Below are 23,143 nucleotides of genomic sequence, written 5' to 3'. Positions count from 1 at the left end.
TCAAACACCTCCACTGCTTTTGTAAAGAAGAGAGAGGGGGAGAAATAGAAGTATGCTTTCCGTGCATTTGTCGTTTTTATTGTTAACTATATTTATTTGCTTGGTGAGTGTCGTTGTTGGTTTTGGTTGTTTTGCTGTTGTAAGAAATAACGAAAATCATTTGGCGATATGGACATGTAATGCGGTCAAGCCCTGCCTTGAACTACTTCTGTTGTGCGTTTCCCTGAAAATAATTGTACACCTTAAAACATTTGTCAGCCAATCAGTTTCAAGCATTTAACTGCACCGTAATATAATAAAAGAATAAATATTAGGTGTGTTTTTACGACGGGTCATCAGTCGGCCATCTTGGCAGCACTGAATGTAAACAATGCCACTGAACTGAACATAACTTGCAAATTTTGCTGATTATTGCTGCTGAAAAATCAATTATTGTAATGTTTTGGGCTGTACTAATCGAACAGACCAGAAAAAAACATCTGGAGTACTATAGACTGCCAAAAGTTATAAACCAAGGAGAAGAGTGCAAAAATCTGTCTTGAGGAACAAAAGGCGCTTGTGGTTGGCCAGACTGAAACAGAATTTCAAGAGCAAGAATCTTGACAACATTCGAGTTTGTTCTTATCATTTCCAGTCAGGTAGGTGAAATATTAGGCTAATACCTTAATTAATTCTGCTTGTATGTATCTTTACCACCTATACCTTGTCAAACTATTGCACCCTTTCATGCTTACTAAGTCTCTATATGATTTAACATCTTCCACACATTTTTTTTTCTCTGTGGTTTACAGTATAAATTAGCAGAACAGCGTATTCAGTAGTACATGAACTGTGCAATCAATGCTGTTGTTTACATCTGATTATCTCCAATATGGCCGGGCATCCAGGTAACAAGTGCACATGATTATATTTTCTATCCAAACCGAACAGTACTATCATATTTTGAACATGAAACTTAGATATTTTTATTGTAAACAAGAAAAAAATAATTTAAATTCTACACATTTACAATTTGCCGTCACTGTGCAAACACTGCATTTATTGCGTCCGCCATATTTTTTAATTGACGCCTCCGTCTCGAAAACTCGAGGGTTCCGAGTTTCCCACCACATATGGTCCTAAACAATTTGAACATACGATCTTTCCGACATGACTTGAACGCGTCATTACAGACTGCGTCGTTAAAAAGACGCGTTTTCCCTGGTGAAAAAAACAGCATATGCTGGTAGGTATGTTTTGATGCTGGAATGCTGGTTAGGTAGGTTTTGATGCTGGTTTAAGCTGGTCCTTTGCTGGTTTATGCTGGTCCTTTGCTGGTTTTTGCTGGTCATGTTGCTGGTCAGGGACCAGCATGAACCAGCAAAGGACCAGCTTAAACCAGCATCAAAACCTACCTAACCAGCATTCCAGCATCAAAACATACCTACCAGCATATGCTGTTTTTTCACCTGGGTTGTATCCGGATGCGCGTTTCTCTTTGACATGAGAGGGAACGACTTGTGAATAATCTTTCCACCTACCTCTCTGAGCATGCTTCACAGCAGCATCACGTCTATGATAGCTTTAAATGCTGTCTATGCATGTAGGTAGCTCATTAGGTGTTGGAACAGAGCCTCACTGTTCATTGCATCAGGATCCATGCTGCTTACGAGCCTAGACAAAGCTCTCTCGGTAGACTAATTACCCTATCAAACTTCAGCAGCACCAGAACGGTAGAACACTTTGTGGACACTGGAGTGATTTGTCAGTATTTGAAGTTGGGATTTTTGTGGCGATCAGTTCCAAAGAAAACAAAGGAGCTGCTGGGTAATGTAGTGTTTAAAGGCCAAGAGTGGGAGCTGCTCCCATAAAGTTTCGTTTGTGGAGGTCATAATATTTCTAGACTTCAAAGGGGGGGAAATATTTTTATTCTCATATGAGCAATCTGAATAAAACTGAGGGTAATGTCTTTCCATATAAGTGATTGATGTAAAAGTGATGTGGATTAAATGTCAAATAAATGTTTGGCAGGTGACAAAGATAATGTATTATGGCATGGTTCACCCAAAAAATGAAAATGTTCTCACCCTCATGCCATTTTTGAGAAGCCAAAGAAAATTTCAATGTTCCATGAAAAAAAAAATGTACTCAACTGTTTTAAATATGAATAATAATGTGAATAATAATAATCATAAATGTTTCTTGAACATCAAATCAGCATATAAGAATGATTTCTGAAGGATCGCGTGACACAAGACTGGAATAATGATGCTGAAAATTTAGCTTTGACCACAGGAATAAATTACATTGTAAAATATATGAAAATAGAAAACAGTTATTTTAAAAAGCTATATATATATATATATATTACATATTACATATATAACATATTCTGAAGTATGATCGATTTGTGAGAGGAAGAGGCTAAAAAATATAAAACAAGTTATTACTGACCCCCCCAAAAAAAGTGAATAGGGAAAGAAATTATATATCAATATTCCTATGAAATGATAGTTATTATTATGAAAATCTTGCCAATTATTACTACCATTATTACACTTATTTTCTTATTATACTAAATTTACAAAACGTTACAGAATTATTGCAATTTATTTACTTGTGATGTTTGACATCTTGACCCTATCAAACTATTTTAGGGCTGTTAAACGATTAATTGCAATTAATCGCATACAAAATAAAAGTTTAAGTTTGCCTAATATATGTGTGTGTACTGTGTGTAATTATTATGTATATATTAATACACACAAATTAATGTATATACTTAGATGTATTTATTTATTTGTAGAGAAATGTTATGTACACAATATTTTATTTATATATAATATAAATGATATAAAAATTATAATAAATACATATACTTGTAAATATTTGTCATATATATACATGAATGTGTTTGTATTTATATATACATAATTACACACAGTACACAAACATATATATATAACTCTTAAACTTTTATTTTGTATGTGATTAGTCATGATTAATCGCTTGACAGCCCTAAATTATTTACATTACAGTTTTGACATAGACTTAAAATAAGCCTTAAACCTCAAACCTACACTCTAGATCAATAGATCTTTTTTTTTTTTTTTTTTTTAATCAAAACAACTAAAGATCATGGTACAATATTTAAGCAAACAATGTGTGTCTCTGTGATGTATCTCAATGGCAAGACGGTGTGGTACCTCTGAAGCATAAAACTGAATTTAATTAATCCTACCTTCAAAATAGTATTTATGCAATGTAATGTTTAAAAAAAAAAAAAAAAAAAAATTACATGACATGTCTGAACCACCCCTCCCGTTTCAAAACTTGAGTGGCATCTGTAAATAGGAGCAATATTAGCAAACAACCACTGGCTCCAGTGCAGGAAGTTTACTAACTGACTGTCCCAACAGAATCAATTTGTTGAGTCTCAGACCCCCAGGCTTTTTGCAAACAATACCACAAAAGGGCTTCATAATGCATGAATATCTGAGAGGTCATGAAACATTGCACATTCTATCTTCTCTTTGTGGTGCAGTAATGCTCACTATCACCGCCAGGTGACTATGAGATCATTCTCAACCAAAGTACATCGCGATTTAGACGCTAGCAGTCACAGTATATTCCCACATGTCAGCATGAATGAGCTCATCTCAGATGACTGGTAATGTATGTGCAGCCGGTCATTTATAATGCATGACAGATCCCGTCATGCCTGTAAGGAAGGAAAACAACAAAACCATTAGGTTTATCTTGATATTGTACTAATAATAGTGCTTATTTTTCTATTGAGAGATTTGCATCAGATTGGATTTTCTAATTACAACTTGACAGTCTTACATTTAAACGAAGACCCAAAATCGAAAATGTTAAAAATGTCTTGAAGGGACAGTTCAACCAAAAATAACATTTCTGTCTTTGTTCACTAACCCTCATATCAGCCCAGGCCTGTATGATGCTATTTTTTCCTTCAAAAGGAAGGTTTTAAAGTTTGTTTTACTTACTTACAACAGATTAAAAGGACTTTATCTGTCAAATTTCAGAAAGTACAAAAGCCCAAGTTTTATTATGAGACTTCATGGTGGTTTTTTTTTTTTTTTACAAAGAAAAAAAACTTGGTCACTTTGAACAGCATTGTCTGAAATGGAGCTGCATGATGCATCCTTCTGTGTTTCATTGAAAAAAAATAACAGCATATGCACTGAAAAAAAACAAAACAAATGGTGTAGGATATACTTTGAATCAATCTTCACTGCAAGTGAAAAAGCTAGTAACACTGAATTAAATGCAAAATTGAAAAGTACACTGAAAAGAATGTAGTGTAAAAATAAACAGTTTTCACTCAAAAATTCCATAAACAATTATGGCAAGTAACACTTAACGTGATTTTTTTTTTTAATAGAAAGACTAAAATAGTCTTTTCTTTTTAAAACGTATTTCATTAATCTTTGTTTTATTTGATTTATTTTAAAATCATTTTTACAGTGTAAAAAGACTGAAATAATATCTTCTAGTAAAATGTACTCTAATGACTGCTTTATTTTATTTCATTTTATTTTATGTGAATTATCCATTTATGTCTGTCCAGTCCATTTCAGTTGTATATTCTGAATAAAAAAAAAACTCTCTCACAGTCATGGGGCAATACTTTTTTTTGTCCTCCGTCATGGATCAGAGAAGAAAAGCGCTCTTATCTGGGCCTGTAGCCTCTGTGATTTCTGAGAACACTTAGGGCACGGGAGGATGGCAGAACGGACTCCTAACTGAATTTTCTAATTGCTCTCGTCTGCAGAGCGGCCCCCTCCATTAGCAGTGATGCATCCTGGGAGAGAACCTCCCTCTGTGGCCATCCTGCCTCTGAGAAACACCCACCACCAGCAGCTGCATCACAGGAGGAGAACCAAGAGGATGGAGAGGGGCAAACCGGGACTGCGCTCCAAGAAGCTGGCCATCCTGTCCCGGTCGCTCATCATCTGCAGCTCCAGCACCAATGAGGATGCATCCAGCCCAGAAGAAAGATACCGTGAGCCCTGGGATGGCGGGCTGGAGGAAAGACACCGCAGGGACCAGCTGGAAGGGTCAACGGGAAATTCTGAAAACTACATGACGAGGAGCGTCAGCGTCCAGGTGCCTCAGAGGGGCCAAGAGGGCCCTAAAAGAAATATGAGGAGGTCCTTCTCCATCAAGGTATGTCTTACTGATGACATCACAGAAGCTTGGCTTTCCTATTGGTTGCATTTGATGACGTCACAGAAAGGAGTTGCACAGGTAGAATAAACTTCTGATTTATTTAGGTTTCTATCCCTCTTTTTAAATGTGAATAACTATAGATGTTCTAAGATTTGCATTTATGCATTTAGCAGACTTTAAAATGAGGAACAAAAGCAATCTGTCAAACAGCCAACAATATTCTTAATATACATCGCCAGGTTATCTAGAGTAGAGTAACTTCAGGAAGAGTTTTAGATAAGTTCTTAATGCACTTCTTTCCTGTCATGTTTAATTCATGAAAGAATTAAAAGTAGTGCAACCTCTTTATAGCTCAGGTGTTGCTTTGGATTGCACAGAAGAAAACATGTGTCCACCGGTCACTGATGTATTCATGCATAAAGAAGAAAAAGTCAAATTTAGAATTTATAAGGAAAGAAAAATAAAAGTATTTAATTATTAAATAGATGATGCCTTAATAATAATAGTAGAGGTGCTTTACAGCTGTAGTTTAATTTGTTTCATAACTGATGAATCCTAATGTTGATATCTGAGAAGAGCAGAGTATTTCTCAAAAGTTTTCCATGCAGTGTTCATTCTGGCTTGCTTGCCTGGATCACAGGGATGTCTCCTGCTGAAATGAATCATTATCACATGGCCGGTGTGATGGGAGATTCTGTGGTTCTGCCCAACTCATTACTCCTGCACAAAAGAGAGCTTGTTGTGACAAAATGCAGCGCTCATACAGCTCACACAGAACGTTCCTGTAAAGTCTTAAAGCAAAATATACTGATAAAACACCACATGATCTTTGCACAACATTGTAAGAACATTTACTTTGTAATGGAACTGCTGGGACTTTATGAATAAGAGATATGCTATATTTAGAAAGGAATGATATAGCCCGATGATTGATTTAAGGCTTAAAGGATTAGTTCACATCCACAATAAACATTTCCTAATAATTTACTCACCCCCATGTCATCCAAGATGTTCATGTCTTTCTTCAGTCTCAAAGAAATTAAGTTTTTTGAGGAAAACATTCCAGGATATTTCTCCACATAGTGGACTTCAATGGTGGCCAACAGGCTGAGGGTCCAAATTGCAGTTTCAATGCAGCTTCAAAGGGCTCTACATGATCCCAGCCGAGGGATTAGGGTCTAATCTAGTGAAACGATCAGTCAGAATTTATATACTATACTTGTTATATACAAATTTATATACTTTTTAAACACAAATGCCCCTAGTGTACTAGCTTTGTGATGTGTGTTCATTAATTCATGCATTATGTAATCATGTTAGAAAAATCACATGTGGTTAGGGTAGGGCGAAAATCTCAACTTCCTTACCTTTTCGCTGTAAAGGGCGTTTAACTTTCTTTGCACGTTCGCTTTGTGAATACTGGGTCAGTAATTCCGCCTACATCACATGCATGTGATTTTGTAATGTTTGAGGTCGAGCTAGTGCAAGACGAGCATTTGTGGTTAGTCTATAAATTTGTATTCTTCTTAGAAAATGGCCGATCGTTTCACTAAATAAGACCCTTGTTCTTTGACTGGGACTGTGTATAGCCTTTTAAAGCTGCATTAAAACTGCAACTTGGACCTTCAACCCATCAGGAACCATAAAAGTCCACCATATGGAGAAAAACCCTGGTTGATAAATGTTTTCCTCAAAAACCTTCAGTTCATCTTGGATGACATGGGGGTGAGTAAATTATCAGGAATTTTTTTTTATTCTGGAAGTGAACTAATCCAGAGAAAAGAAAAGAAAAGAAAAGAAAAGAAAAGAAAAGAAAAGAAAAGAAAAGAAAAGAAAAGAAAAAAAGAAGAAAATCTGACTGAAACTTAAAATAGCCAAATACAGTTCAGTTCATTTTAAGCTACAGTTAGATGAAGCCACAATAATAACACTCAAGAAACACACACACACACACATACATATATATATATATATTATATATATATATATATATATATATATATATATATATATATATATATATATATATATATACACTACCGTTCAAAAGTTTGGGGTCAGTACATTTTCATTGTTTCTTTTTTTTTTTTTTTTTTTTTTAAAATAATACTTTTATTCACCAAGGATGTATTAAGTTAATAATTAAAAGTTTATTAAAAGTTAATAATAAATAATTTACATTGTTATAAAATATTTATATTTTGAATAAACACTGTACTTTTTAAACTTGTTATTCATGAAAGAATCCTGAAAAAAAAAATTACAGGTTCCAAAAAATATTTGGCAGCACAACTGTTGATATTATCCAACACTGATCATTCTAATAATAAATCCGCATATTAGAATGATTTCTGAAGGATCATGTGACACTTAAGACTGGAGTAACAGCTGATAAAAATTCAGCTTTGCATCACAGGAATAAATTCTATTTTAAAGTATGTTAAAATAAAAAACATTATTTTATATTGTAAAAACATTTTGCAATATTACTGTTTTTTTTTTTTTTTTTTTGTTTTTTGTATATTTTTAATCAAATAAATGCAGCCTCGATGAGCATAAGAGACTACTTTAAAGACTATTACAAGTCTTACTGACCCCAAACTTTTGAACGGTAGTGTATGTATATATATATATATATATATATATATATATATATATGCCAAAAGACATTTAGAAAAACTATGTATATGTTATGCTTATGTATGATAATCCGCGCTGCTTTTAGTGGACGGGACCGTTTGAAGTGATTAATAAAAAAAAATAAATAAATAAATAAAAAAAACAAACATGGACGACTGAAAAAGTAAACAGGGATGTATTTGACATTAAAAAATAAGTATTAAACGCGCAATAATCCGCGAAAAAGAACTGAATCCATTTTCTGTTACGCGCCTAAACAGTCAAATACAAACAACTATTCTGAATGACATCAAAATGACAGGCGTTCTAAATTCGCGCCTTCGTGCTTAAAAGTGGAATTCTCTCTCGAGTTCAGTCAGTGTGTGTGTAACGGCAGGACGGAAAGGTAAGTTCAATACCGACGGTCGAGTGAAGTTTCCTCGTGAAGCTTCATTCGGCGAGTCTGTGCTTAGGACTTCGCGGGTTGCGTACGCTAAACGCAATTCCCGCGAAGGACCTGACGTGTCTGCTGCTTCGTTGTGCCGCGGAGCAGCATCCGGTTTTACCGGCACGGCCTGGCACCCGGTTTACTCGTGCACACCCTGGGGTGAGGCGCCAGCGCACGCTTAAAAAGGGTGTAAGGCTGGCGCTTAAGACCCCCAGGCAAACACGTGAAGCCGGCCCCTTCCCCAACATACAGAATTGGGTGGGGGGAAGGGAGCATTTTGTTTTTGTAAGGGGGCATACTTTTTATAATCTGATGAACAGACATTTATTAAAACAATAACCTGTATTCAGTAACAGAGAAAGTTCTATATTAAAACAGACATTTTTTAACCCAATTACAAATCAGAATCTTCTCACCTTAGGACTGCACGATTATGACAAAAATCATAATTGTTAATTATTCCCTTGAAATAGTAATTGCGACTATTAATTACGATTATCACAATTTACATTGAATGATGTTTTGAATAGCTTTACACCATGCTTTGAAGTAACTGCATGCCACATTTTTATATATATTTTCGTCTTTAAATATAAAAAAGTAAAAATTTACAAATTAAAACAATGAGGAAAAAAAACCCTTAAGATAACCTGTAGGAAAAATACACTCACTCACTCTCTCGATTCGATTAATTGTGCGTTTTTTTAACTTAACTTTTTTTTTTTTTTTAACTTAAATATATATATATATATATATATAGTTTTGTTTTTATTTTACTGTGGCTCTTTAGGAAAAAATGCACTTTAATAACTAATAAGTTTCTTAATCATATTCCATTTTTAAATAAAAGTATCCTTAATACTAAGGTCAAATAACACCAAGAAAAATATTGTATAAATATATGGGCTGTACTCTATTAAAATAAATAAATAAAGAACATAATGTAGTATTTTAAATAAGGTATAAGGTAAAGTATCAAGAAACATCCAGAAAAATATTATATGAATATATAGGGTGTACTCTGTACACTACCAGTAAAATTTAGAAATATTTTTGCCATTTAAAAGAACTGTCTTCTATTTGAATATATTTTAAAATGTAATTTATTCCTGTTATCAAAGCTACATTTTCAGCATCATTATTCCAGTCTTCAGTGTCACATGATCCTTCAGAAATCATTCTAATATGCTGATTTGCTGTTCAAAAAACATTTATTATTATTATTATCAATATTTAAAACAGTAGAGCAATTCTTTTCAGGATTCTTTGACGAATAGAAAGATCCAAAGGTCAGGATCTATCTGAAATAGAAAACTTTTGTAACATTATACACTATACCATTCAAAAGCTTGGAGTCAGTATAATATTTTTTTTGTTTTGGGAAACAAATTATATAAATTAATACTTATATTTAACAAGGATGCTTTAAATTGATCAAAGTGATGATAAAGACATTTATAATGTTACAAAAGCTTTCTATTTCAGATAAATGCTGTTCTTTTGAACTTCCTATTTTCCAAAGAAACCTGAAAAAATTCTACTCAGCTGTTTTCAATATAATAATAATAATACATGTTTTTTGAGTAGTAAATCAGCATATTAGAATGACTTCTGAAGGATCATGTCATGTGACACTGAAGACTGGAGTAATGATCTTTAAAAAAAAATCAGCTTTGAAATCACAGGAATAAATTTTAACATTTCAAAATATATTCAAATAGAAAACTTATTTTAAATAGTAAAAATATTTTAAAATTGTACTGTTTTTGATGTACTTTTAATCAAATAAATGCAGGCTTGGTGAGCAAAAGAGACTTCTTTAAAAACATTCAAAATGTTACTGTTCAAAAACTTTAAAACTTTTGACTGGTAGCGTCTATATAAGATAAAGTATCCATGGCACTAAGGTGAAAAAACGAAGGACATGAATTGCAGCCAAATGACTTATTCATCACACTGAAAGTTCAAGTCAACCATATTGCATTCTGGGATATAGTGTTTCGCAGTTGATCATCTGAATATTTCATGCATACAGAACATTCACATACTGTGCACAGCAAACATACTGCATGCTGCAGAACTAGTATGAATAGTATGTTAGTATGGTATTTCAAGCAAAAGCAGGACTGAAGATTTTACTAGCACTCGAGCATTTTGATCATGATGATTTTTGTTTCCTAAGCCCTTAATATGAAGTTACCCTGGTAAAATGAGCCGCTCTGTCCTGCTCTCTTTAACTCTCATCTAGTTAATTCTGTGAAACATTGCAGCTCTTTATAGTGAGGCCTGTAAAGGTCACTGATGTGGTTCATGGTCTAATAAAGCACAGCTATTATGGTCACATTTACCTCAGCTGTCAAACCGTTGATTTTTTTTTGCTTGTTAACAGCTCTTTTTATATGGAGGAATAGTAGTGCCCTTGTCTGACTGATCTGATGGCTTCTCTGGAACAGGAAAGCAGTTTCTGGAGAATGTGTGTCGCCACGCGGGAGGAGGGTCTACAAGTGGGTGATAACAAACTTCAGTCCGGCAACAATGGCGCTACTGTTGGACGAGATTTACACAGGTAATAATCAGCTCATTTTAACTGATTTATATGTTGTCAGAACATAGGGTTCAACAATAAGGATCTTTTTCCAGGTTCAAATGGGCCAGCAGGTTAAAGGCAGCACAACATTTTTTATTTTCAACTTTTTTTTTTTATTTACACTCAGAAAAAAAGTTACAATAAATACACTGTTAAAAAAATAATTCAAAGTTGCAATTAAACAAAGTACATTTTACAAGAAAATACTGTTTTTTGTGTTTTTTTCACCTTTAATTCAATGTGTCAAATTAAAATAATTTATAAAAAATAATTATAGTGATTTAAAACTTATTAAGTGATTAAAAAAAGTAATTAATTAATTAAATAAAAATAATAGTAATAAAAATTATAGTAAATAAATAAATAAAATAAATCGTGTATTGTGGAACTCTAAAATTATACATATTAAATAAAAATAATTCAAATTATATTTTTTATTATAAACTGCACTTAAAAGTAATTAAAATGTTAATAATTCAGTAATAGTAATAATAATAATAATAATAATAATAACAACAACAATAGTTGAAGTTTTTTGGGAAACTTTAAATAAAATGATTTATATTAAATAACTAATTATAATAATATTTATTATAAATTAATTGTAATAAATGAAAAATAATTACAATGTAAATTTATTCAATAATACTACTAATAATAATACATCAAGTTTATGGTGGAACGAAAATTATTTACATTAAATACAAATTATTAAAACTATTTTTATTATAATCTGTAATTAATTAAAAGTAATTAAAATGTTAATTAATTCAATAATATTAATAATAATAATAATAATAATAATAACAAAAATAATTGAAGAGTTTTTGGAGGAACTCTAAATAAAATTATTTTTACTAAATAAATAATTCTAAAATATTTATTATAAATAAATTGTAATTAATTACAAGTAATTACAATGTAAATAATTCAATATTACTATTATTATTATAAAATCAAGTGTATGGTGGAACTCAAATTATTTACATTAAATAAAGATAATTTAAATAATATTTTATTATAATTTATAATAATAATTGTAATTAATTACAAATATTTAAAATGTTAATTAATTCAATAATAATAATAATAACTGAAGAGTTTGGTGGAACTCTAAATATAATTATTTATATTAAATGAATAATAATAATAATAACAACAACAACAACAACAATGTAAATTAATTCAATAATAATAATAATAATAATAATAATAATAATAAATCTTATTTGTATTATTATTGTTGTTGTAAAAAAATATTATTTTTTGGAAAAAAAAAAAACAAACACTTAAATCTTTATATATAAACTTTAATATAAACTTAAAGTTATATTAGTGCTCACACTGACCCTGGTCCATCTGTCCATCCTTACTGCTGAACTCTCTAACAAATGTTCTGTTCACATGTTCCCATGAAAAATGCATGCATGTAAACATACACCACACACACACACAGCATATTACATCATTAAAGTAGGTGCCTTAATGCACATATTTTCCTGTTTTCTGTCTCTAGGGACACTTATATCTACTTCGGAGACCGGCTTGCCCCATTTAACGGACAGATTATAAACGATCAAGCAAAACTGGAGGCTGATCCAGAGAAAAGGCCTGCGCTGAAGACTGTGTGCAGAACCACCAGCACTGAAGTAAGACTTTATCAGCTGTTTATCCATTAGAAACATCAAAACATTCCTCTGATCTGATCTGAGGCCAGTTCTGTGGGTTGAGACAGATGAACGTCTATTCTAAGCTTTCTGAAAATGTCAGACGACCAGCCGAGATCCCAAATAACTCTTACACTCCTACAAACTCGGCTATGCCTCTGACAGCAGGCGGACATTGCTATGCAAAAATCAGGAGGTTATTTCTCCGAAACAAGCCATCTATTGTTCTTGCTTAATTTGAAAAATCCTACAAAATGAGCGCGCTGTTTAGTTAAGAGTGGTTTCAATTAGCCATATTACAAAAATACTTAAACTAATCAGCGAACTTCAAAAATATCAGGAAACCAACTGCTTGGGAAAAACATAGATCAGACCGTCTGAAACATTTTTAATCATAGTTTGATTATTTGCAGTAAAATGAACCATTTTGCTATGGAGTTCTGAGATACAAGTTATGTTTATTTAAACAAGTATTAAAAAAAAAAAAGTTAAAATGAATGTCAACAATCTTCATGAGGTTTATGTTAATTGAAGAAAATGTGATTGCAAACTTCAAAAAACATTCAAAAATAAATAATTTACTTTTTTTTTTTGGGTTCAAATACATTTTCTACCAATGTATTTTGGGCCAATAAAAAAAGTTGTAAAAATATAAATATATTTTGTAAAAGCATATATTTTGCTCTCTATACAGTTTATCAGTTACAAATATACATAACTTCCAAAAAACTTACAATGTTACAAAATATATAAAAAGTTAAAATGATTCAATCATTATAAATGTAGTTTTGATCTTTAGTAGGTTTTATTTCATTCACATTTTATTTAGCCTAAATGTAGGCTACTGTATTTTCTTGCCCTTGAAATACATTTTAAAAAATTATTTTACTGTTTATAACATATATTTAAAATATATGGTTGCTAGGTGGGTATTTACTAACATGAAGCCCACCATAAATTCTCTAGATATGTCTTGGATCCTTTTTCAATGTAAAATATGGGATTATTTTAGCTGTTATCATCTTCCAGCTTCTGAATTGCAGTACTAAATGAAAAAAATATGATATTTAGGTAAAATAAAAAATTAAAAATCTTTATTCTGTTCAAAAGTTTTCACCCCCCGACTCTTAATGCATCGTTTTTCCTTTCAGGAGCATCAGTGAGCGTTTGAATCTTCTGTAATAGTTGCATATGACTCCCTCAGTTGTCTCAGTATGAAAAGATGGATCTCAAAATCATACAGTCATTGTTGTAAAGGGTTCAAATACACAAAAATGCTGAAAAACCAAATAATTTGTGGGACCTGAAGGATTTTTCTGAAGAACAGCGGGCAGTTTAACTGTTCAGGACAAACAAGGGACTTATGAACAACTATCACTAAACAAACAAAAAAACACAGCTGTGGATCATTTATGTAACAACACAGTATTAAGAATGAAGTGTATGTAAACTTTTGAACAGGGTCATTTTTATAAATTCATCTATTATTTTCTCTTGTGGACTATATGTAAACATCTTTTATGTGAAATATCTTTTTCACGTCAGTACTAAATAAAAAAATAACATGCATTTTGTATGATCCCTCTTATTTTGGTAAAATAATTAACATTTTACATATTCTGCTAGGTGTATGTAAACTTTTGACTTCAACTGTAAGTATTAACTAACAGTAGTAGTAATAGTGAAGCTTACCTTAGTAAACCACACATAACCAGCTAAGCGTACTTTCGGCCTCTCTTTGAGCAGATCTGAAATGCACAAGACAAATGCGATTAAACAGACTTTAACCAACACAGAATCCATTCAAGACACTGAGCAGATCCCAGATGCAGCAGAAACTAATTTAATTCAAGACGGAAAATCAGACACAGAATGGTAGAGGGTTTTCAGTATGACCCATTCAGATTTTGAGGAGAATTGTAGCGTGTTTATCTGTTGTTTGCACTGCAGGGTTTCTCTCCATGTGAAAGCAGAGCTCTGTTTGCTAATGTCAATGAATCAGACCCGCTTGGCTACACTTATGGAGAAAAGGAGGCAATGGGAAACAACAATAACTTGAAGGTAGGAAGCAAACCCTGTTTTTCCATTCAGCTGGAAAATCCTCAGGTTGAGAGTGATCTTTGTGATCTTTCGCTTAATTAGGGTCATATGTTGTGTTTCGAAAGAGGGGTGGGCGGTATGACTGAAATGGATATTTTTGGATGCCAGTTTCTGCCTTATTTAGTCCTATATCTTATTTCTTTTTATTAAAAAAGTCATATTTTGACATATTTGACATACCAAAGCTGCATTTATTTGAACAAAGGTACAATAAAATATTATGAAATATTATTACAATTTAAAATATGTCTTTTCTTTTTGGATCCCACTAAAAATATAATTCTTTCCTGTGATGTTAGCAGAATTTTCAACATCATTACTCTAGTCTTCAGTGTCATATAAACCTTCAGATATTATTATATTTAGGGATGTGCCCAAATACAGTGTTGTCACGACGCGTCATCAATCGGCCATATGCCACTGAACCAAACGAAACTTGCATATTTTGCTGATTATTGCTGCTGAAAATGGTCAAATAGTGTTTTGGACTGTACTAAAAACATTTGGAGAACTGTAGTCTGCCAAAAGTTATGACAAATCAAGGAGAGTCCAAAAAACTGGTGTTTGTGGTTGGCCAAACTGAACCAGGATTTCCAGGGCAAGAATCTTGACAACATTTGTGTTTGTTCTTATAATTTTTAGTCAGGAAAGTGAATAATTAGGCTAATATCGTAATTAATACTGCTCATACTTATCTTTACCACCTATTAACTTCTCGCCTACTGTTTTTCGAATACTACGAATTAAGACATTACTTACCTCTCATATTGTTTTTCCGCATACGATATAACAGGGAAGTATGCAATTTCGGGTCCAGCGAATGTATCTGCATAGGCATCCCTGATGCCTGCAATTTATATACAGTACAATTACTAAACAATAATTGCGAGAGAAAGCACTAAATATATATTTTCCTCCCATCTGGTATTTATTCCCTTAGGGGTTCCATAGTACACGCCATTTCCTTTGCGAACACGGTATTCAGATTCGGGCACATCCCTAATTCTAATATGCTAATTTGCTGCTTTTGCTGCTACTTTTGATCACGTTATCACTCTTGCTAAATTTAATGCATGCTTACTGTAAAATAGTAATTTCTATAAAAAGTAATCTTATTGACCCCAAACATTTGAATGTTAATATTGTGAAGATATTTTGTCATGATCAAGAAATAAAGTTGCAAGAGAATAATGTCCCAAAAATAGAGAATAAATAAAGTTGCAAACGTGTGAAATAAAGACAATTATAAGAAATAAATTACACAGTTACTTACAATGACTACCAGTCAAAAGTTTTTAAAAAGATTTTTAATATTTTTTAAAGAATTCTCTTTAAAAATGCTTCCCAAGCCTGTTTATTTGATCCACAATACAGCAGTAATATTGTAAAATATTTGTACTATTTAACATAACTGCTTTAAAATTGAATATGTTTTAAAATGTGATGTATTCCTGTGATGCAAAGCTGAATTTTCAGCATCATTATTCCAGTCTTCAGTGTCACGTGGTCCTTCAGAAATAATTCTAATATGCTGATTTGCTGTTCAAGAAACCTTTTTATTATAATTATCATCATCATCAATATTTAAAACACTTTTTTCACAATTCTTTAGAAAGATTCAAAGATCAGCATTTATCTGAAATAAAAAGATTTTGTAACATTATACACAATACCATTCAAAAGGTCGGAAAAACTTTCAATTTATAGAAATTAAAAATTTTATTTGCCAAGGATGCATTAAATTGATAAAAAGTGATGATAAAGACATTTACAATATTACAAAATATTTTTATTTCAGATAAATGCTGTTCTTCTAAACTTTCTATTCATCAAAGAAACCTGAAAAAATTTTACTCAGCTGTTTTTTATCATAATAATAATAATAATAATAATAATAATAATAATAAATGTTTTTTGTGCAGCGTATCAGAATATTAGAATGCTTTCTAAAGGATCATGTGACTGGAGTAATGATGCTAAAAATTCAGCTTTGAAATCACAGGAGTAATTTTAATTTTTAAAATAAATTCATATAGAAAACAGTTATTTTAAATAATAAAAATATTTCAAAATGTTACTGTTTTGGATCAAATAAATGGACTGTACTTTGGATCAAATAAATGCAGGCTTCATGAGCAGAAGAGACTTCTTTAAAAAACATTAAAAATCTTTTGACTGGTAGTGTATAGTCATATTTACTTATAAAAAGACTTTATTTAATAACCAAGTGATCATTTTTAGGATTTTGGGACACATCTTGTTATATATTGTTGCATTAATCTGGGCTTTTTACTCCATAACATAATGCAGTCCTGTCCAGTGTTATACACAAAGAATACAGTACAATTTATATCAGTCGACACATTTTTACTGTATATTTCATACCACCCAGCCCTGTTTCTAGAATACTATTTCTTCTAGCATACTAATACCATGTTCCATGTTTGCAGATGCCAGTTATTAAGGTGTCAGACGATGAGGGCAAGAACTGCGACAACGAGGATCAGAGCTGTCAAGAGACGTCCTGCAAAAGATCTCGCTCCAACTCCACCAGTGAGACAAACCTGCATGAACACACCAGACAATCCAACTCAAGACACATTTAACTCAATGCAACACGTCATAACAAAGTCCCAACTCATCTCTCAGTATTTATGCTTAACTGTGCTCAAGCACTGACTACACACATGCAACACTGCACTGAAGAATAGCAGCCTTTCTTCATTACGTAACTCTAGAGAACATCCCACAGATGTGAACACATGTCTTTGTGCTCCCGAACATAAACATATGATGTGGAGCTCTTGCTGATGCTTACATGCTTTTCACATTGTCCAAGATCGAGAGCACGTCTTATGTAACACTACATATCCACATGGTTTTAGGCGTTCACCCGTACTGGATCGGAGATTTGGATACCATCATTATGAAGACGCCAGAGCTGTTCCCGTGTCCAGCCCACGCTACCACAGGCTTTTACGGCAACAGGAAGTCTCTCTCTCAGCAGCTGGAATTCCCTCATAGCATTCCACAGGTGAGGGAGGGAGAGACGATCACAGAATCTGGACTGTTTTGGTCATATTAAAGGGATAGTTTACTCAAAAATGCAAAAAAAAAAACCTCATGATTTGCTCACCCTCATTCCAAACCTGTATGAGTTTCTTTCTTGTGTTAAACACAAAAGAAGATATTCTGAAGAATGTTGGTAACCGGACAGTTGACGTTAGCCATTGACTTTCATAGTATTTTTTTTTTTTTCATACTGTGGAGGTCAATGGCTACCGTTAACTGTTTTTCAAACTTATTTTAATTTGAGCACTGCATTTTTAAAATGCCATGTCATGCTCAAGTAGTGCAGTGGAATGGAAAAACATACTGTGTGAACAGTCCAGGTCTTATAAGATTTGAGAGAAATTTAATATTGAATATGGTCATGACTGTAATTGAATCACAGTTATGTATCCTAGCTAGGATTTTCCTTGCTCTTTTCAAATGAAAGTCAGGTACAAATAGGCATACATTAATAATCGTGATATTACAAAGCTCTCTCTCTGTCTGCTCACACCATTTATTGAAACTAAGCTGCAAAAAAAATATGATCTATCACTACAGTATAACATGATCCAATGTTATTTTAGTATTATTTAAATAGCTACTATAATAGTATTTATTAATATTCTGAATTTGCTTTTATATTTATATTTTTTTCACTCATTTTGAATTTGTTATTATTATTTATTGAATTTGTTAGTATTACGTTAAGTGTTTTTGTCATTTTTTTGTCACGTTTTAGTAATATTAGTACTTCACTAAACATATTTTATTTCCAAATTATTTAGCTTATGTTATTTGTAATAGGAACATTTAAATATTATTTTATTTATTTTTATCACATTTGTAAAAAATAATTTGTTTTACAATACTCGTATGGACAAAATGATATATTACGGCATAAGTACTTTTATATCATAGTGACGTTAAACCACAAAAAATACACATATTGCTGCAAATATAAATATTATATACAAAAATATATGTAATAAAATACAATTTTGAATTATTAGATTTTTTTTATTTTTTATGCATTATTATTATTATTTTTATTATTCATAATTTATTATTTATTGTATTTGTTAGTAATTATGTTATGTGTTTTTGTCATTTCATTAGTCTTTAATTTAATTTTAGCGTTTAGTGTTTAGTGTAATTTTAGTACTTCAACTCAAACATATTTTATTTCCAAAGGCAATATTATTTGACTTATGTTATTTGTAAAGGGAAATTTGAAATTTCATTTACATATTTTAATTTAATTTAATTTAATTTAATTTAATTTAATTTAATTTAATTTAATTTAATTTATTAAATTATCACATTTTTAAAAATAATTTTAGTTTTATAATATGTGTATGGTCAAACAAAGTGACTTCATACACCACAAAAATAGATATATTGCTGTATTATATACATATAAATAAAAATAAATAAATGTTATGATTAAATTATAAAATGATCTTGATTTTAATTATAAATTAAATGCTCAAATATACAATTTTAATTAAAATACAAAAAAAAAAAAAAATATTGCACAGTATACATCAAATTAAGCAAATCAATTGTGCAAACAAGCTTAAAAATTTGTGCTGCTTACTATTAGTCTAGTGCTGATTATGAGTGTAAAGTTGTGGAGGATGAAATCTGGTGACTTCACTGCGAAAAAAAGATAATGAGTTTAATTACAGCAAAGCGCCTGGTTATCCTGTACTACGGATGGTTAGTGACTAAGTCGTAGGTGTTAACACTGAAATAAATCAGTGGTTTAGCTGTTTAGTTCAGGATTTGTTTTGCCTGAACAGTTCTGGATGAAAGAACGGCAGTGATTGGCGAACGGCCTTTCAGCTGTTGCACTTTATTTGATAAGGCCATCATTATACTGGTAATCAAATAAATGGCTGTTGCAGTAAGTGCTCAAAGCATCTCTCCTTCTCTAGAAGTGCTCTCTACAAAGTGCTTTGCCTCTCCACATCAGCAGAGTGGCTGTTTTTAATGAATGTCATGGGAATGGCACATGTAACTCAAATACAGTATGACCATTTATGCTCTGTGTAGGAGAATTTCATAAATGAAAACATCCCATATTGTGCTTTTTGGCCTTTAACGTAGGCCTTTGACCTGCTTACCACATTATTTGTGTTCTTTTTGGTCTCTGCAGGCTGTGGTCAGACCGTCTCGCTCTCTAAGTTCAGCACACTTGGTCCCGTCCTGCAGCAGCGTACAGGCCTTCATCATCTCCAACATCGTTCTCATGAAGGGCCACGGAAAGGTAAACACATATATGGAATAAATACAACAATGCACTGAGTTCTCCACATATTAATATATGTCCTGGTATTCAATGTCCTGGTATTCCAGGGTCTGGGATTCAGTATAGTAGGAGGAAGAGACAGCATGTACGGCCCAATGGGGATTTACGTGAAGACCATCTTTCCTGGAGGCGCAGCAGCCGCTGATGGAAGACTACAGGAAGGTGGACTCATTAGTTAAATATCACACTGTAATTGGTAATGCATGAGGATATCTATCCCGATCTATTCAGACACTTACTTCAGAATGAAGCTTTCCCATCAACACTCACAGCTGCATTACCCAGAAATGGATGGAAAACTATATTAGTGTTTCTGGATTACAGGAGACGAGATACTGGAATTGAATGGTGAATCTCTCCACGGTTTGACACACGAAGACGCCTTACACAAGTTTAAAGTGAGTAAGCTTACCTGGATGGCTTCATATTTCAAAGCTGGTCTATAATTAATGAATTGGCAAAGAAACATATGTGATCCTGGACCACAAAACCAGTCGTAAGTTTCAATTTTTTTGAAATTGAGATTTTAACATCATCATCCATTGATGTATGGTTTGTTGGGATATAACAATATTTGGCCGAGATACAACTATTTGAAAATCTGGAATCTGATTCATATAGAAAAATAAAATCAAAATATTGAGAAAATCATCTTTAAAGTTGTCCAAATAAAGTTCTTAGCAATGCATATTACTAATCAAAAAATAAGTTTTGATATATTTACAGTAGGAAATTTACAAAATACCTTCTTGGAACATGATCTTTAATTAATATCCTAATGATTTCTAGCATAAATATTTTTTTTTTTAAGCTTGGCTGTTGCTACAAATATACCCATGCTACCTATGACTGGTTTTGTGGTCCAGTGTCACATATGCATATTGAAAGACTGATGGGATGGGATTTTAAGGGCTGGTGGTTGATATATCTTTAATATAAAAATTAAGGTAAAATGCCAAAGTAAAGACTCTAATTTATTAATTATAAGTGGAAAAATATATTGAACTTTTAACGTATATTTAACTTTATATGTTTTAAATTACCAATTATTTTAATTATTGGTACGATTATTTGTACAATTTAATTTCAGATTTATATAAATTAATGAATTTTTTTTTTTCATTAATTATTTATATTATATTTTTTTGATTTTCAAAAACAACAGGTATGGACAAAATGATATATGATATCATGGTAACGATATACACTGCACAATATTCTTATTTTATATAAATATAAAAATCTAAAATTAAAAATTATTAAATTTTATGTTTAAATTATAAAAATTATACAATGAAATTTCATAATTGACATGAAATGTATTATAAATCATCATTTATTTAATGAAATGTTTAAATATAACATTTTAAAATGTAAACATTTTTAAATTGTGTCAGATATCTATCTATACACACACACAAATAAAATATGTATTATTTACATTTTAACTTTACTACTTTATTTCATGTATATTTAATTTATTTTAATTACCAATTAATTGTTATATAACGCTTTATATAAATTAATGATTTTTTACAAATATTTTTGTTTTAGTATTGTTTTTATGATAACAATATACACTGCACACTGTTTTCATTTTGCTGTAAATATAAAAATCTAAAATTAAAAATCATTCAATTATGAAATGAAATATGTATTATAAAATTATAATTTGTTATAAAATGAAATGTTTAAATACAAAATTTTAAAATGTAAAAATGTTTTTCAATTTTGTCATCTCTCTATCTATCTATCTGTCTATCTATCTATCTATCTATCTATCTATCCATCTATCTATCTATCGCTCCATCTATCCATCTATCTTTATTTCTTTCTATCTATATAAAATATGTATTATTTATATTTTATAAACTTCAATGAACTTTAATGCTTTATGAATTAATGTGCAAAAAGTATAAAATATATATATGAAAGCAGCCATAGCAAACATTTATTCCCCTTAAATTTAACACTAATTGTAATATACTACTTTCATGAATATTACAACATAAAACTATAATATAGGAAATGTGTAAAAATTGCTACTGTTAAAATTAATATTAATTTTATACAGCAGTATTTACTCAATCTCACAGATGACAGAAAAAGTTAAAAAAGATGTCTAAAAATGTCCCAATGCCAGCTGATTAATCCATCTAGACGATATGTCAATCTATCATTAATCTATCAAGTTTTACCAGCAATAAACTGTGTTTGTCTTTCTGAAGCAAGTGAAGAAGGGTCTGTTAACGCTGGTGGTGAGGACCAGTCTGCGGGTGGGCGCTGTGCCGGGCAGCCACAGCCAGGTCTCTCAATTATGCCGATCCAGATCTCTGAGCTCCAGCACCGGTATCAGTCGAGTCAGTGCTGATCTGGGAGACTATAACTGCCTGAATAACCCTGCAAAAGCCCAGGACAGAGTCATGATGGAGATCACGCTGCAAAAGGGTGAGTATCCAAATCTCATTGTACAGTTTCATTTGTCACATACACACTGGTACAAAGGCAGTGAAATGTTTTGTCTATCGGCCATCCATAACTGTGCAGTGCTGTAGGATTAATAAGATTTAAATTCAATGCAACTGCAAATTTTCTCATGCAAAGATAATGCAAAAGTTGTGTGGACTAGGTTTATGATGATGTACTGTGCTTTTTGAAGCATGAAGACTTCAGTGCCTATAATTGCACAGTAAAAATAGCTTCAGAATGGTTTATTTCACAGTAGAAAGAAAATCATGCATGTTTTAATGACATGAGGGTGAGGAAATGACAAACATTTTAATTATAGGTGGACTATCCTTGCATTTCTACTTTACAAATTGCAATTGCAATTGTTGGTTAGATTGAGTTAATACAAAAGGCCCAGAAACATACGCACAACACATGTCTGGGGTGTGATAAACACTGTGATGAGCTCCAGCCAGCTGTTGCTAAAGTTTCATGTCACACATCAATCAAGCGCTTTCATTCTGAGGCCTTCACATAAATGTCTCCAGATAAATGTCTTATTTGTGTAGCTGCACAACAGCATAAATTCAATGAAAAATCCTTGAGTTACTAAAAATACTTACTTGACAGTAAGGACGTGGTCTCATCTTTAGTCTAATGCTGTCTTAAAGCGATAGTTCACCCAATAATGAAAGTTCTGTTATCGTGTTGTTTGACTTTCTTTCCAACAATGG

The 23,143-nt window shown here is 31.8% G+C and overlaps 1 protein-coding gene and 1 long non-coding RNA gene across 2 annotated transcripts in view; one reads left to right on the top strand and one right to left on the bottom strand.

Annotated features, from left to right (window-relative positions):
• Positions 1-23,143, top strand: part of il16 (interleukin 16) — a 42,852-nt gene that overhangs the window by 2,511 nt on the left and 17,198 nt on the right. Inside the window, 10 exon segments of the mRNA XM_051115285.1 lie at positions 4,778-5,172; positions 10,696-10,808; positions 12,346-12,478; positions 14,447-14,557; positions 17,047-17,149; positions 17,482-17,630; positions 19,809-19,919; positions 20,009-20,123; positions 20,286-20,359; positions 22,190-22,409. Coding sequence (XP_050971242.1) covers positions 4,778-5,172; positions 10,696-10,808; positions 12,346-12,478; positions 14,447-14,557; positions 17,047-17,149; positions 17,482-17,630; positions 19,809-19,919; positions 20,009-20,123; positions 20,286-20,359; positions 22,190-22,409 — 1,524 coding nt within the window.
• Positions 5,181-17,552, bottom strand: LOC127168433 (uncharacterized). The gene is made up of 4 exons (XR_007828107.1): positions 17,415-17,552; positions 17,029-17,160; positions 14,189-14,244; positions 5,181-5,895 (listed from the first exon to the last, which is right to left on the bottom strand). It is a non-coding gene; the product is annotated as an uncharacterized LOC127168433 (long non-coding RNA).

This window comes from Labeo rohita, chromosome 7, assembly GCF_022985175.1.
Source record: "Labeo rohita strain BAU-BD-2019 chromosome 7, IGBB_LRoh.1.0, whole genome shotgun sequence".
Taxonomy (NCBI): domain Eukaryota; kingdom Metazoa; phylum Chordata; class Actinopteri; order Cypriniformes; family Cyprinidae; genus Labeo; species Labeo rohita.
The sequence above is the reverse complement of the archived record's forward strand: the minus strand, read 5'-3'. Positions and strand labels throughout refer to the sequence as shown.